We start from the raw sequence: 17,319 nt of genomic DNA on the forward strand, positions 1-17,319 counted from the left end.
AACTGTGAAACTACTTAGTCAGACAAGATGGGAGAGTCGTACTGATGCTTTGAAGCCTCTTCCCTATGAACTTGGAAACATTTATGATGCCCTAACTGAAATTTCTGATGATACTACCTTTACTGGATCATCTGGCAATACAGCAGGTTCATATGCAGAAGCTCTTGCAAATGGCCTTTCCAAGTTCAAATTTGTGACTTCACTCATTTTGTGGTATGATATCCTTTTTAAGATTAACCTCGCTAGTAAGCAGCTTCAGGAAAAGAACTTGAACATACATTCTGCTATTCAAAAACTGCAGCAAACTAAAAATATTCTGGAGGAATTCAGAAGTGATGAAGGGTTTGAAAGAACACTGATAGATTCTCTCGAGCTCGCTGAAGAAATAGACTTTCCGACAGAATTTGAATCAGAGCCAGTTCGCATTCGGCAAAAGAAACAGCAGTTTTTGTATGAAGGATGAGACACACCCATTCAGAACCCAAAACAAAGGTTCAAAGTGAATTTCTACTTCGCAGTCCTTGATACTGCTATTCACTCGGTTGACAAAAGATTTCAGCAGATGCAGCAGCTAGAGTCAGTATTTGGCTTTCTATATGATATCCACAGCTTGCAAAAGAAAACAGCAAAACAGATAAGAGAATTTTGTATAAAACTGGAGTCAGCATTGACTCATGAAAATTCAAAAGACATTGATGCTACAGATTTGTGTAGTGAGCTTCAGGCTTTTTCAAGACGACTTAAGAAACATTCCACTCCTGAAGAAGTACTGAAGTTTGTTTGTGAAAATAAACTCAGTTTTCCAAACATTTTTATAGCTCTATGCATTCTTTTAACTTTGCCAGTTTCCGTAGCTAGTGGGGAACGTAGCTTCTCAAAGTTAAAATTGATAAAAACATATCTGCATTCAACAATGGTGCAAGAGAGACTTGTTGGACTTGCCACAATGTCAATACAGCATGAAATACCTGGGAAATTGGATCTAAAAGAACTAGTGACTGAATTTTCAAAACTTAAAGCAAGAAAAGTCATGTTTTAAGAGCACAGAGTGTTTTTTATTCGGCGTGTTTTGTAAACATAGGTTAAAGTTCATTGAAGAGTTTTCTTATTTCTTTCTATATTGGATGTGGCGATAATGGCAGTTAAAGCAGGATAGCATAATGTACGATTTTGGATTTGTAATAATAAAAATTATAATTAACATTTGAATGCATTTTTATTTGAAATCAGACTGAAATATCATCTAGCTGTTGTGTACAAATCTATTCTGAAAATTTCATGTCTCTATTATATCTGATCTCAGAAACATTGGTTGGACAGACGGATGGACGGGCAAACCAAATAATTAAGCCTCTGTTTAAAAAAAAAATCGCTTAAAAACATTAAAAGGAAAAAAGCGGGAAAATGTTTCCCAGTTTACCAAAAACCTCAGCCTAGATCTGCCCTGGGGGTTTGGGGTGGGGGTGCCGATTGCATGGTTCGCCTAGGGCACCAATTGCTGGCAGCTAGTGTAGGGCTGCCCCTGCCTGTTAATGAAATTTTTGGGATTATTTTGTTTGTTTTTGTTCATTTGGGAGTCAGTTTGGTGCTTATGAAAGTCACTAATAACAATGGGTTGAGGTTGAGCCATGCACACTGTGGCAGGTACAATACACGCTTCCATATATAGGTATGTTTGTTACAGCAGCTAAAATCTGACCTTCAATATCTTTCTTGCTCTAGCTTTGAGCATCTCACTGATGAAGTCACACAGTGCAAGTTGTATGATATGTGTGAATGGGGATTAGTATGTGCTCACATTTACTTGTGACATTACATTAGGATTTGGATTCATGTGGATTTGGATTCCAGAAATGAAAGCCTAAAATGCAAACCCATTGCATCACCTGGGTTTCAGATGTCAGCCAATGGTTTTTGCTGGTGAATGGCTGCTAAAAATGCTTGTAAAAGGCATTTCTTGCTGTAAAGGCAAGAAGAACTGCAGCAATTCCATCAGCCATGAAAGAAAGAAGGAAAAGCAGAGCCAAAAAATTGAATAGCTATTTTAAAATATAAATGTGTACTGCATGGGTGTGTAAAGAAATAGATAAAGATATATGCACTTTGACTCCCACTTATAGGGTGGGATTTTGAATGTTGACCTTATTCTGCTGCCATTTAAATCAGTGGTAAAATTTCCAGTGATTTCAGTGAAAGCAGTTAGATCAACAATGAACACCTTTGAAAATCTCACCTATTATATATGCATCTCTCTTTAAAAAAACTGCATGTATTTATACTTTTAGTTATAGGCAGCAATTAAGGGTACAAACCTGTGGTTACCCAGATTTCTTGTCTATGAACTCTTTTCCATGGTGTAGGTGCCTAAATGTAGGTACCTATAGTAAATCCATATAAAAATACCTAAATAAGATCCTGACTTCCTTTGAAAATAAGGCCACTTATCTAGTTTGACAATTTGGGGCTAACCTTCTTAAGAACTCTGTGCAAGCCTTATACAGTGAAAACTTTCCTTTGATTTGTGACAGATTGCATCATGATGGCATATCCTAGCCGTGTAGCTATACCTAGTTTCATTTTGTAAATAGTGCTATCTTTTTCTAAGCATCTGAAATATTATACAGTTGATAGAATATTTAGCCTAATATATCAGTAATGGTAGAGAGGGTGGTTCCTGGGTGATGTCAGTGTCACTTGCTCAGTCAGCCAAAAAAGAACAACAAAGATGTTACCACTTGGAGTATTTTTAAAGACTTTTAAAGACAAAACACCTTTGACGAATTCTACTTGTTGGGTCTATAAAACGCCCTCCTGCCTCATAGCATCTACCACAGGTGTTTGTCTTCAGAACGTCAGTTGCCAGGGGACTCAGACAGAGTGGTTTCAGCTGCAGTGAAAATTTGTGTCTTCAGGAAGGACTATATTAGAAGGATGAGCTCTTGAGAATCACTGCTGTGTGGATATGGGCAGAGCTGATAGTGGGATAATGTGAACAAAATTTGTCTGAATAAAGCTATTTATTGGTGAATGCTTGCTGCAAGTATCCCGTTTGCTGGAAGGGACACTGGAGTTTTCAAAACCAGAGTCTTCTCTTCCACTGGTATTAGTTAGGAGCAACTCCTTTTAAGCCAATGGATTTACATCACTATAAACCTGTATAAGTGAGAGAATTAGTCTGCTATATTTAAATAAAACATTGGCTTTACCTCCATTACTAGTAGTATGTCAGTCATCTAACTTACTTTTCACTTTGTATTTGTTTTCGTTTCATTTCACTCACAGTTTGGACAATAGAAATAGTCTTTCACTTCGATTCTCCTTCGCTAGCATGTTGCTAATGTATTTGAATTACAAACATTCTAAAGGAATGTTTAAATCCAAACAAGATACTGTTTACACGGGAATTTTTACAGAATCCTAGAACCATTTCTCCTCAACTCTTGTAAAAACTTTTATTTGTACAAATTTTGGGCCTAAGGTGACCCTTTAATGAACGCTGAGAGGAAGAAGGCCTTTTGTTTGAACTTTAGCCATAGGCAGCCTGTTTGCAGGTGCTATTTGAATGGGTTGTTTATCCTGTACTTGACCTTGACTTACATAACTTGAGCAATAGTCTGATGAAATTGAGTTCCATTGAACTACAGGTGTTTAGTTAAGACTTGTAGCTCTAAAATGTTTTTTTCCCCTTGAATTCAGCTGCTACAGCAATATAGAGCCTCATCCTGCAAACACATACTATTGGATCTAGTGTTTACTACCATGAGTAGTCCCATTGAAGCCAATGTGGCTATTCGCAGTGGTAACCACTGTGGTAGTAAATGTTTGCAGAATTGGGTCCATATATCCAATAATGTGAAATGTTTGAATAACTGATATTCTCTGGTAGGGACGGTTCTTATCTAATACTATATAAATAAGAGCTGCCACTGTTGTTAGATTATTTCTAAGTCTGGTTCTTTCACTTTGGAATATCCACGAAAATTAGCAGGATTTAAGAAAGAAATGTAATGCAATAAAATCAAGAGTAAAAATTAACGGAAATTGTAAAATGTCATTGTCACAGTTGATTTTCCTTCTGTATTACACAGATTCAGTGTTAATGGATTCTTGTTAAAAAACCTAGACTCATTATCTTGATCTATTTTTGTTGCTATCTATGCTCATGGGTCACCTGCGAATACAGGTGTGTCCCTCTGAGCATGGAGTTTTATTCCAAAGATGTTCTGTGATTTTTATACCCCTAGGAGAGCATGATACACTGCTTCCTGGGAAACACTAGCAGTTATAACTGGGATCTTGGTCACGCAAAAGTAGAAAAGAAGAAAGTACAAGACTTACAAAATTATTAGTTACTACATACCATTTTCATTTCTGGATAAACTGATAGAATATGTGATAAAATTGGTAATGGGTACAATGCACAATGATCATCGTGTGTAACAAATTGTCATGTCTTATATTTTCATTACAATAGTATTTTTCTAGAAAGTAGTTTAATATATAACAGCCTCTAAATATGAAACAGATACAACAAAATAAAATAATTTCAAAATGAATATAGTTGTCTTGTGAATAGGAATCAATGTAGAATGTGTCTACTGGGTATGTGTTGGTTGAAGCATGAGGACATATATTATCCTTGAGCCTTGCGTGAAACTTCCTATTAGCATCAGTGGAAAGTTCTACAATCTGAGGGTACTGTGTCTCTGATCCATAACTAAGTGAAGTCACTAAGAGTCTTTTTGCTGACTTCAACTGGCTTTGATTCAGGCCTTCTAAATCCCAGGGAGTTTTAAACTGTTGATTGGTTAAGATTTTTTCCACATTTTAAAGTTCTTTTTTCTTTTAGGAAAACCCTCCTCCTTTTTCTTGCGATATGCGTAGCTGTGGGTGCCGCACAAATGCCAGCACAAGGTGAGAAGACTTCCTTATAACAGAGTATTTGAATAATCTGCCACTAGAGGAAAAAAAGTAAATGGCTTCTGGTAGTAATGACCTTAAATTCAGCTGTTCAGAAGTTACTAATCCAAATGTCAGATAGAGTACAATGAGATCATAAGTTCAAATTAACCATTTGGAAAAGATGACCTTTTGAATATAACTCAGATTTTCTGTCTATGAAATTGCTTACATATTTAACCAAAGTCTTTATAAAAGAGAAGTCTTGTACAGTGAAAAAGCTTTGATTGTGTCGTCATTGTAAGTGGGTGTTCTTGGGGGTGGTGAACTGTGGCTGAGTTACCTTTGCACTTCTTAAGACTTTGCAAGCAAACAAGGGCCTGTAATAAGTGCTTAGTCTAGATGGGCATTATTAGGCAAAAAGTGAAATTTGCATGTTAGCTTATTTTTGTATTCAAATACAGATGTTGGTTAGGAAATAGGGTGGTGTTTTGTTTTTGTCTGCTTGGTATCCTGGCACTGCCAGATGTGAAGGGTTACGTCAGAGACAGCTGAAGAACATGCATCCTAAATTGATGAAAGTTAATGTGTCAGGATGGTAATTTTTGGCTGCCAGTAATGGGTCATGGATAGCATTGAGTGCCTGTCATGTAAATTGCCCTTCACTGTCTAAGCGACACACAAAATGACTTCACCTTTGAAATAAATGTTCACTTTTGGCTGGTGACTAGACTCACCACAAAGAGAACCAAACCAAACAACTGGAATATGTTTTAAAGAAAAGGACTGATTCCTGATTATATTGTGCTTGAGTCTGTGGTGATGAATCAGCAGCTGAGTACCCTCCTCCTCACGTATCACTTTGCATTGTTACCTGTCAGTTGCAATATTTTTCTGTTCTTGTTTTCTTCTTAGTCTTGTGGTTTTTGTTCCAGTATGTTGCTTCTTTTCCTTTCTTGCTCTTAATTTTTTCCTCCACTACTTGTTTATGTCTCCCCTGCTCTCTTCATCTGCCTTGGCAAGGCTGCCTCCCTATTCTCCCATTCAGAGCATGCTATATGCTGCCTGGGATGTTGCTAATTTCCTGGTGCCACTCTCATTGAGCCAAGTTCTGCAATGGAAGAGAAAGAAAGTTTGGCCTTGCAGGCTGAGCCTACAGCCGTATATGTACATGGACTGCTCTGATGGCCAGCTACATTAGGGGCCACCGCAGGAACAGGGTAGGAAGGTGGGTGGATTTAAGGAGTCAGCTTCCACTTTTCCTGAAGCAGCAGAAATGGTAAGAGATACCAGTGATGGGCTTGACATTATGGAGTGATGGTAGCTGCTATATAGTTAAGGATGAAGCTAACTTCCCATTATATATCCAGTTTTCAACCAACCACTCCAAACTTCTCCAAAAGATAACAAGTTCCCCCAAAATTTCACATGCCACATGTCATCCCCAGGAGGAAATTTTCTGGGAAGATTGGCAAAATATCAGAAAAGGAGTTTTAAAGTTACAGGACTAGATCCTCAGCTATAGCAGAACCGTGCTCCTACCATTAAGAGGTGCAAATGTGCCCTCTGCTGTCCTTCAGTTCGGGAGGCACAGGGTTGGTCTTCTGCATAAAATAGAAAAGTGTCATGACTGCTGTGTTTCATATAAGCAGTCTGATACCCTGGGTGGCTGCTCTATCAGCTGGGGCTTGTTAGGTAAAGGAATGCCCTGTCTATGCTCCTTGTACCAGGAGGGGACTCGTGTAGAAGCTACTATTGCAGCTCTACACTACCCAGAAATTCCACAATGAAGGGGAAATCCTGCACTCGCTGCCTGAGGAGTTTTAGGGCTGCTTTGCCTGGGAAAGATTATTTTGTGGTTGGGAGTTGTCTGGTTCCCTTAACTGTTAATTTTTAAACTTTTCAACCTTTGGGCTAGGTCTTAAATCCATGCAGGAACTGAAGGTGGTAGATACAGAGTGTGCTTCATGCTTAGCAGGTATCTCAGCAGGAGCATGTTACACCCTTGCTTTGTGGTCTGCCTATAAAACCCTAACTGGCCTTGCACCTGCATACTTCCCAGACTGCTTGTCTCTGTGCCACACTGCCACAGCTGAGATCGGTGGAAGCACTCAAGCTGACACTCTTTGAGCATCAGGGAGGGAGTTTTTGGCAGGGCATTTTATCTTGCCGTTTATCCACTTCTGTAGCCCTCTCATCGCAGTATTTGAGAACCTTTTGGCTTTGGAACTTGCTTCCCACTTGTTAATTCCTAGGGCACACTGAAAAGCTTGCCTTCTAAAAGGGATTTGGGGAAGGGGATTTTGCTGAGGAGCTATCATTAGTTAGTTTTTGCACCTTTACTTTGCTGTAAGTACTATCTAATTACTGCTGTGTACAGTGGAGATTGCTGCAGGTTTTATGTTTATATTGGTGGGTTTAAAATGATTGCCAAGGATGCCTAGAGCTTAGGATGCACACCTCTTCTTAGAAGTCTATGTAGATAAAATAAATATTCAGCAGCGGCAGCGTGATTTGGAATCATGTGATTTTCTACCCCAGCTGCATGCTCCCCGGTTAGAGGAAAAAGCAGATAAGAGGAGCCATTTCTGATGCATCAAGAAGAAAATGTTCTGTGTATTTCACATCCACATAAGCAAATGAACTTTCAAAGGTGTTTGTTTGCCCCTCTATGGACATGAACATAAAAATGGCCATACTGGGTCAGACCAAAGATCCATCTAGCCCAGTATCCTGTCTTCTGACAGTGGCCAATGCCAGGTGCCCCAGAGGGAATGAACAGAACAGGTACACATCACGTGATCCATCCCCTGGCGCCCATTCCCAGCTTCTGGCAAGCAGAGGCTGGGGACACCATTCTAATAGAATTAATTGTTAAGCGCACACTGCAAAGTGAAAAGAACCCCCCAAATTGCATTGAAAGATAGTGAAAGTTGTAACTTAACCCATCAAATATATGGAAGTTTGCAGAAAAACATCATTACTTGGGCACAACAAGAACATTACTGTTCTTCTGCTGAAGTTTATTGTGACCTCTTACTCAGAGCCTAATCCTTAGTTCTGAAGCCCATTCTTCCCTTGGCTTAGGTAACAAATGTAACATTCTTCTTTTTGAATTTCTTGATGAAGTGAGCTGTAGCTCACGAAAGCTTATGCTCAAATAAATCTGTTAGTCTCTAAGGTGCCACAAATACTCCTTTTGTTTTTATAACATGTTTCATGAAGAAATCTTGCTACAGCTGTCATTGCACTGTTGTAGACATTAGCCCCTTTGTAGCTGATATCAGTTCCATGTAACTCAATGGGAAATTTCCTTAAATGAAAATCTCCCCTAAAGCAGATGTCCTATGCTACACTTCAGTTTTATTTAAGTCCTATATTTGGTCCCTTCTGACCTTAGTATCTATGAATCTATATTAAGGGCTTAATTGGGACCAAATTAATATGTAGGGCTGTGCGATGGCAGCCTGCACAAGCATGAATTTTGCCTACCATGTGATTCTTTGAGATAGTAATATAAAAGGCTATAAAAAGTAGTTATACATACAAAGCAACTGATTTATAAAAGTTTTCTGCTTTAAAGCGTATGTGGGTATTTTAAATAAGAAAAAGCATCAGGACATATTGAGATACCCATGCCTGCAAAATTTCAGTTCCTAAAAATCTCTCTTTAAGAAGTGGCTGAAATGTATGATAGATTGCAGAATGATGTGTGAGGAACCATATTGTGAAAGAGAAAATTGCTTAGATTTCTCAGAATCAAAAGAAATTCAAAGAAAGAAGCAGCAAAAAGACAGACAGGTCAAGCAGCCTATCCCTCTGTCGAACTACATAGCAGATCCAGAGACAGTACTAAGCTGTTCACAGAGTTATCTAGGGAGTTTGCCAAAGATTCAGATGCCACCCATTAAGAATATCTTGGTACTTGGTTTCTGACTTATATGTTGAAAGGAGAGGTTATATTGGTAGTTATTCTGCCAAACATTATGTTGCTGGGTGGAGTAATTAATATGCATTGCCTCCTCTCTTGTTCGTACAAGGCAGCTATGCACACATTGCTTGAGAAGCAATGCATTGTGTAAATGTCCTTGTCTGTATGGGGCCTAAGCCACAAGTCAGTCTGGGGAATTCTGCATGCACAGCCCACAGGTCTAATTGGTACTCACTGCTCTACTTATTCCGCTAGGTCTCAAGCATCAGTCAGAGGAGTGCTCCCCATGTTAACTAAAACCTGCCGCAGCATAGGGAGTGTGTAGCAACTGGACTTGCACAGTGATGTTGAGCTGGCCAGTCACACTTACTCACTGCAGAGTAGAGCCAAACAGCTAGAAGGGTACACCTTAGGAGGGCTGAAGTGGGAAGGACAGCCCAAGTAGCTCATCCTCACAGTTGCCACGAGTGGCAAGGATAGCAAAAAGAGATGAGATAGGCACAGGTGTTGGAACTAAGGGTACTGGGGGTGCTGCCACACCCCCTGTCTTAAGGTGGTTTCATCATACCCAGGCTTTACAGTTTGGTTCAATGGCTCTGAGCACTCCCACTATACAAAATGTGCCAGCACTCCTGAAGATTGGATGGAAATGCAGAGCCATAAAACAATCAGGGTGCTGTATCCTGACAGTGTTACATATGTCCCTGTTGCCACACAACACTACAGTTTCAGGCTCTTGTGCTGTCATTATTTGTGGCTGTTATGATTATATATCTGCTGGTGAACTGGGCATCCAGATCACCTGACTCCCAGTGTGGTGCCTAGAGCCGGCTGAAAATTTTCTGGCAATGTATTTTTCAGTGGAAAATGGCTTTTTGATGGTTGTTTCCATTTTGACACGTTAATATCCATTTTTGGCAATTTTTTGAGGTTTTAGTTGAAAAACACAAAAAACTTTAAATTTTGCAGTTTTCAGTGGGCAACAACTGGCAGGTGGGGGGAGCTGTTGGTTTTTCAGTGGTCTTCACTACTATTGGTGGATAGGGAAGAGACAGAGCCAAAGTTTATTCCACCCCTCCTCCCCCCATACTCCCAGTGATGGAACAACTGCATGAATTTTGCAGGGCATTAGGGGGAGAAGGAGAAAAAGCATCAGGCTGCAAAAGCTAAAACAAATAGTTTTAACAAGATGAGCCATAGCAATGTGTGTGACAAATATGCTCTTATTTATTGGGTAAAAGAGTAGGTGAAGACAGATGATGTGCAGACATACATAAGGGAAAACAACTGACCTTTAATGGGTATAGAAAAATAATGGCTTTCATAATGGGGAAAGAGTTCAGAGGATTACGTGTTCCTAAAACCAATGATGAATTTTGAAAGCTAAAACCAAACTGAATGTATTCAAAAGGGACCACACACCTGACCAGAAATCAAATATCCAGAAACAGAGTTTGTAGCTGCATAGTAGGACATAGACAGTGCAAGTATAGAAGTATAGTTGGGGTGATTTGTTGCTACTTAATCTTTTGTGTCATTTTTTCATTCTGCATTTGCTTTGTGTTTAGCCCTCTCCTGAGCTGCTACTTGTTCGGAGGAAACTAGTATATTGCGGGTGTAAAAAGCATTTATCCTTTCTTTTTCATGAGGATCTTTGGTTCTTTTCCTTTTTCCATTATTCTTTTATGATGGAATTAGAGAGATTCTTTTTTCCATTCTTTGGAACAATAAAAACTAAATTTACCCTGCTTTTGTGTCTCAGCAAACTAAGAGAATAGCCTCTAAGAACTCTTGGGGCATCAGGTAATTTTCAAAATAAACAGAATGAGGAACCAAGAATTGAGCACAATTTCTCTAGGGGGTTGTTGACACAGATACTAACATGACTTTCACTCCCACTCACGCTGACTTTAGAAAGTTTGTGTGCTGCAGATTTCAAGTGTCTCAGCAAACAGTCCGCCTTTTAGCTCACCTCTGCTGTGATATCCATGTTTACTCTTCTCACTTCCTTAAATGACAACCAGATTCACCAGTGACATTTCCACCCATACAGTTTATTAACAAAAATGCCATGAAATGAAAGTGAATATTAATTATTTTAGAATCATAAGGATAAAAACACTGCAAGGTTACAGTACTCATGTTGATGGATAAGGATATTTAACTTGGAGTTTTGCAGTCACAGGATGCTTGCCATCTTAGACAGTTCTCCATTTAATGTACAAAATGACTGCTGCTCATTAACTTGTTTATTCATAATTTCTTTTAAAGCTCAGTAAACTGAAATCTTTGATTCATTCATCAAGTAGTCTTCCTATACTACCTCCCCTACAATGTATCACAACAACTATCGAGAAGGTTAACCTCTAGAGGTGGGAGTGCAGCTCAGAGTCCATGGCCCTTCAGTTCTTCACCTGCTAGGTTCCAGTTGTAGTGATGATTTTTGTGATTTGGGCACATGTACTGAACTGTTAAGACCACAAAACTCATTCCCACAGGCCATTGAATAGCCATCATGAAGTAGTAACTTTTGGTCATTGATCTGGGGATGAAAGGGTCTATATCCTATTACAAATCCTCTGAGCTATCTAGTCAACCATTATGGGCCAGATTCTGCCTGGTTCTTAGATGGGTGCACAATAGTGGGATGCGGGCAGCATAAGGAGCTGTGGTCCCCCTTCCACAGCCCATGCAAGGGCCAGAAAGAATTGTAATCCCTGCACTCTGGACCTATTCCTTTGGTGGTGCACAGTACCCTAAAGAAGCCAGGGCCAGAGCTTCATTTTTCCCTCCCCAGGCCAAACACCACACGCACTGGCCAATGGAGGAGGCTGGCTGCATTGGAGGGAGTATACTGCACCCAACTAAGGAGTGTGGCAGCAGACAAGTAGCCTCTAAGCTCTGGGTGACAGTCTGGCTCTTTGAAGCACAATGCCTCCTAGTGTTCCCCTAGGGCAGTGTGGCACCTGACATCACTGCTGCCCCTTTCTCTGGGCTCAGTGTAACTGACACAATCAAGCTCTGTGATAATATTGTGCTGATGCATTTTTAAGAGGGAAACTCTTAGCTAGGTTATTGAGGGCCTTCTTCCTGTACTGTATTTCTAAAGGCAATAGGATTGTATTAAGTCCATCCATGTAATCTTTACATTTGAACTGCCTGACTTTGGGCAGTTTTGTTATTACTTCAGAGGGAGGTACAGTATTTTTAATGTACAATGATTTAAAAAAAAATTATTAATAGCCCAGTTTGTTTGAGCCATCTTTGATTTATCCTTCAACTCATAATCCTTCTGACAAAGTCCATGCTTACGCATGTCGTTTTGCAAACACAAACACAATCCATCACAAACGTAAGGTGTTTATAGAGTTTAAATGTGACATTTAGGCCCAGCCTGGAATTAGGGGGACACTGCCCCTGGGGGTAGCACCAAACCTTTTGTGGGGTGCAATTTGTTCCATCCTGTGCAGCCAACCACCTCAGCTGGCCAGTGCGTAGAGGGGACAGAGCCATGGCAGCTGCCTCCTTTGGGGTGTCATTTCCCCAGGGGAGCACCTGCACTCCCCAGAGCATAGAGGCTGTAATTTTACCTGGTCTTTGCTAGAGCAATGCAAATACTTCTTCCCCCTGTGCACACATGTCATGACTAAACAGAATCTAGCCTGTGGCAAATCATGATTTTTCATTACCCCATGCATTAAATTTGGCAGTTGCATAGCAAGTATTTGCTATTAGTTTATGATGGATTAAAATACAGCCTGGATAAATTAATTACTTTGTGGCATCCTGAGAAATTGGCAGGTATCTATGATTTTCTCCGAAGATGTGCTTTTGCTTGCCCCTGTCTGTGCTGGCTACCTGCCAGTACAATCTTGGCACTACTGCAAACTTTCTAACAGGACTAGAACCACTGCAAGGTGTGTAATTAATTTTCAAGCTGTACAGTGCACTCAGGTTTATGCTTTTGGTTCCAATTTTTAAAACGCTTCCAAGGAAATCTTCAGCTTTTTTGTATTTTCTATAGAAGCTGAGCCAAGATGTGTCTATTCTTAACATTTGCTACTAATGTGTTCAGTAAACAGAGAGTGGGAGAGCTGGAAAAGGAAATCTAATATCCACTAAAAATTATGAATATCCATTTGTTTCAATTACTGTCTTTTTATTTTATTTGTAGTTGTGCCTCCACTTCCTTAACCTTGGCAAAAATCCTTAGCCTCCATTGGCTGCTCCCAATTTCATTTAAACCACTTAATAGTTAAAAAGCCTCAGCTTTATTTGCATAATACAAACACAAATTACATAGCACAAAGTACCCTCTGCCAAAATACGATGGAAAATGCTAATCTCTCTCCAGTCAGGGGTAATAGCTTGGTCCAGCTATTTGGATACCAAACAAATTCAACTAGAGGCAAATTCTCTCATCTCTATTAATTGATCAGAATATATCCACCCTCTGGGAGGAAATAGGCTTTTATTTCACACTCAGAGCCAAAACTACACTGTACTGCAAGGATTCTTCTGAAGTGACCCACACAGTTGTAGCAGCAATCTCGTGAGTGCTATATGTTAATGTATTACAACATTTTTCTCTATTCCACTAGAATGCAATCTTAGTTTAAATCATTTCTGTATAGCTGCAGCCTCTTGATTAACAGAAAGGATGGGGGCAGGATGGGGACTTTTTAGCCCAAGAGCCAAAAGATGGAGAGCACTGGCACTTTTGTCCTGCTGATTCCCCTCCCTTACCTGGCCTATTCCTCTTTTGCATGGTCAGACAGCTTCTCCACGGCTTACCTCATCTATGCTCTTTACGAGTAAACTCAGCAGAGGAAGAGGAATACAAACATGTTGTAATTAAGACACCACCTTTTGTTCCTCTGGGGAAATCTTCATTTTCCTCTTCCTCTGACTGTCCCGTGGCACAGATATCTGCAACTGATGGCTATCCCATTCGTTCGAAGCCAGACTCATTACTGCGTGGTGGGTGGTGAATGGGGCACCTTGATGGAATGGCAGCAGCTCTCCTCCTCATGTACCAAATGCAGCATATCCACAATACACTCAATATCTCTGCTGTCAGGCTTACCTCTCTGCCTAACCTGAGGTTCCCTTATGGTACTTGGTGAGCTGTTGCTGTGCTAATATGCTGGTTGTCCCTCTTTAAACAAAATTCTACCTTGTGTTTTCAATAATGCTATTTATGCCACAGGGTAAAGCATTGTAGCATGGGTGGTTAACAGAAAAAAGTGCAGCATGTTTTGTCTAATTTAAAATAAGTATTTAAAAGTTAGGTGCTGTGGTGGTATGTAAGTAATACATGACCTTTTGCCATCTTGAAAGTGGCAGATTGGTAGTGAGCATGTGAATTTAGAGGAAGTGGGGATTCTGCTTTCAGTCTATTGGAAAACGGAGAGAGGACAGGAGTTTGGAATTGTTCCATTTTGTAAATTAGCTGCTCCATGTTTTAAGTTTTGGGAGCTTATTGGAGTGTAGAGTGCTATGAGGGTGTTCTCACCAAGTTGTAATCCCACTGTAGTACTGGGAATAAATTTACATGGACAGTTCTCAATCTCCATGTTATACAGCAGCAGGAGTTATGTCTTGGGTGAGTCCTTGGCAAAATGCCTGCAGTGGGGCCATTCTATCACAAAGCCAGGGGAGTGTAGGAGGCCAGAACCAAAGTGGAAGCAAGGGTACTCTCTGCCTCAATTCCTGTCAAATTTGGGAGTGGGACTTTTGTGGAGAGGGCAACTCCCCTCCCCCATAGGATGATATTGTGCATGGGGTGGGGAGGGTGTCTCTATGAAGGAATCATCACATAGATTCCTCCCCTCATAGCACCTCCTGTGGGTGAACCAAGTGAGAAGACAAGCTGGGTCTTAGTTTTTAAAAGACAAGTTGGGGATTGTTTTGTTCATCAGTTTAGCTGACTTTAGTCAGGTTTCTGCTCTCCATTTATATCACTGACTGATGCATCTTCCTTTGGGATTTAGTGACCTAATAGTATACAGTACATTCATTCTGTGAAGTATAATTTTATTCAGATGCTGGTATTGATATTAGGGTGTGTGTGTGTGTGTGTGTCTACATGCTATATATGCATATATATCAATTTATGAACATATGAATGAAATAAAACAATAATACATCCCCCCCCCCCCTTTTTGTTTCTTTTGCAGGCATAGATGTTCTTCATCAGTTAGGCCTTGGTGGGAAAGACATACAACATCCATCAGCAGTGTCTACAATGCCCTTGTCATCTGTTCCGTTACCTCAGGGGGTTCGCTTAACAGCATCAGGCGTTGTTTTAACCAGAGATGCACACATTGAATCCCCTATCACTCAAGTCATACCATCAAGTCTAGTGAATCAGTTCACATTGTTGATTGGGCTACACTCTTATAGAGTAAACAATGCTTTTCTTTTCAGTATTAGGGACAAAAACAGACTGCAGTTTGGTGTACAGTTGCTACCAAAGAAGGTAGTGGTATATATTGGAGGGAAGCAGTCTGTATATTTTGATTACAGTATTCATGATGAACAATGGCATTCATTTGCTATTGACATTAGAGACAAGACAGTCTCAATGTTTGCTGAGTGTGGAAAGAAATATTACAGCAGGGAAACACTTTCTAAAGTACAGATATTTGATTTGGATGGTTTGTTTACCTTAGGACGGATGAACTCTCAGTCTGTCAGCTTTGAAGGAGTAATATGTCAACTGGATATTATCCCCTCTGCACAAGCCTCTGCAAACTATTGTAAATACGTAAAACAGCAATGTCGCCAAGCTGAAACATACCGATCTTTGCCAGCACCTCCCGACACATCAGCTGGGGTGTCTGTACACTTTCCAAGGAGACAGTTTGGTGACAACACCCAATCTGAACATAAATCATTTTATACACAGAAAGAAGCATTAAACCTTCCTATTAACAACACTGCACCAATCCATACCCTACCAGAATCCTTGGCGTTAAGAACTGTTACTCCATCAGAGCTTGCAAAATCTGAACCTCAGTCCACAACAATTAGACCTGAAGCAAGTGTCCAGGAAAACTTTAGTCTGTCAATTCATCAACAGGGCTTGAGCAAAAAGAGGAATGGCAGCAAAAAAAAACTGGGATCACCTCAAAATAATTCAGATAATGCTACAGAAGATGCAGGTGGAAAAAGTGAGCTCCCCCTCATTTCTTCTGTAAAACAGAGTAAGATCAAAGATATGAAAACACAGGTAAAGGCCAAGCAGCTTTTAGATGAACCCCTGGAAATTCAGCAAATCTTAAACACAACACTATACAGGGCTACTGTAGACCTGTCTTTGGATAATCAGCTCAATCCATGGGAGGAAGGTGCATTTGATGCTGATGAGACTTATGCTGCAGAAAACGGTTATGAAATTGATGTTGAAAGTTACAATTATGAGTATGAAGATCTTAACAAAGTATTTGAAATGGAGAATTCAAGAGGGCCAAAAGGAGAAACTGGACCTCCAGTAAGTTGTCTTTATTATAAACATTAATATACTACAGCAACACACATTTAACAGAAGGGTCTGAAATAAGCCCTGAAAAGTATGTCAAAACTGAGACAGAAACTTCTTAATGTACTGTATAAATGTATGGTTGCCATAAGATGTGCTGTCCAGAATGTAATTTTGGCATAAATGTATTTTTTTATACACTGACAGAGTACGAAGACACTCAATTCTGGTAAAATGATAAACAAACCAGATATGTTGCCTTTTTTATTTGAAATGCAGCAACATATTTATAATTGCACTAGATATAAATAGCTACTTAATAAAATTATAGGGTTAATGCATACAGTACATAAGTGTTAAGACTAAAGCATGACAAGAATGGATAAAATGAACCAAAGAAAATAAATGAATTTATTATCAGAATGATATAAGATTCTCAGATGAGCAGCACTCTTAGGGTATGTCTACACTGCAGTTAGACACCTATGGCTGGCCCATGCCAGCTGACTTTGGCTAAGGGGCTGTCTAGTTGCAGTGTAGCTGTTGGGCTCAGGCTGCAGCCTGAGCTCTGGACCCTCCCATCTTGCAGGGTCCTGGATCCCAGGCTCCAGCCTGAGCCTGAGTGTTTGCACCACAGTTAAACAGCCCCTTAGTCCAAGTCCCACGAGCCCAAGTCAGCTGGCATAGGCCAGCCACAGGGTTTTAATTGCAGTGTAAACATATGCTTAGAGGTTATAATCACATGATCACAAACCAGTTTATTCAGGTAGAAAATATTTGCATGAGACAGAGCACAAAATCTAAATCAGAAATGCCATTCCTGTGGGATCTGAATATAACCATATATTTAGAGCATTTTGACATTAATTAAAATTCTAATTATTGAGGCCACTCTGTAGCCCAAGCCCCTAGGGCAGGGGTTCCCAAACTTGGTTTACGACTTGTTCAGGATAAGCCCCTGGTGGGCCGCGAGATGCCTTGTTTACCTGAGCGTCCCCAGGTACAG

At 40.1% G+C, this 17,319-nt stretch overlaps 1 protein-coding gene across 5 annotated transcripts in view; it reads left to right on the forward strand.

The window, feature by feature from the left end:
• Nucleotides 1-17,319, forward strand: part of COL24A1 (collagen type XXIV alpha 1 chain) — a 241,385-nt gene that overhangs the window by 11,810 nt on the left and 212,256 nt on the right. For all 5 annotated transcript variants that reach the window (XR_012160423.2, XR_012160422.2, XM_073357181.2 and 2 more), the window contains exons 2-3: nucleotides 4,850-4,914; nucleotides 15,010-16,325. Coding sequence is in view for 3 of the 5 variants with exons in the window: in XM_073357181.2 (XP_073213282.2) it covers nucleotides 4,850-4,914; nucleotides 15,010-16,325 (1,381 nt within the window). In the remaining 2 variants the exon portion in view is untranslated. The remainder of the gene's footprint in view (nucleotides 1-4,849; nucleotides 4,915-15,009; nucleotides 16,326-17,319) is intronic.

The sequence above is a fragment of the Lepidochelys kempii genome, chromosome 8 (genome assembly GCF_965140285.1).
Source record: "Lepidochelys kempii isolate rLepKem1 chromosome 8, rLepKem1.hap1, whole genome shotgun sequence".
Classification (NCBI taxonomy): Eukaryota; Metazoa; Chordata; order Testudines; family Cheloniidae; genus Lepidochelys; species Lepidochelys kempii.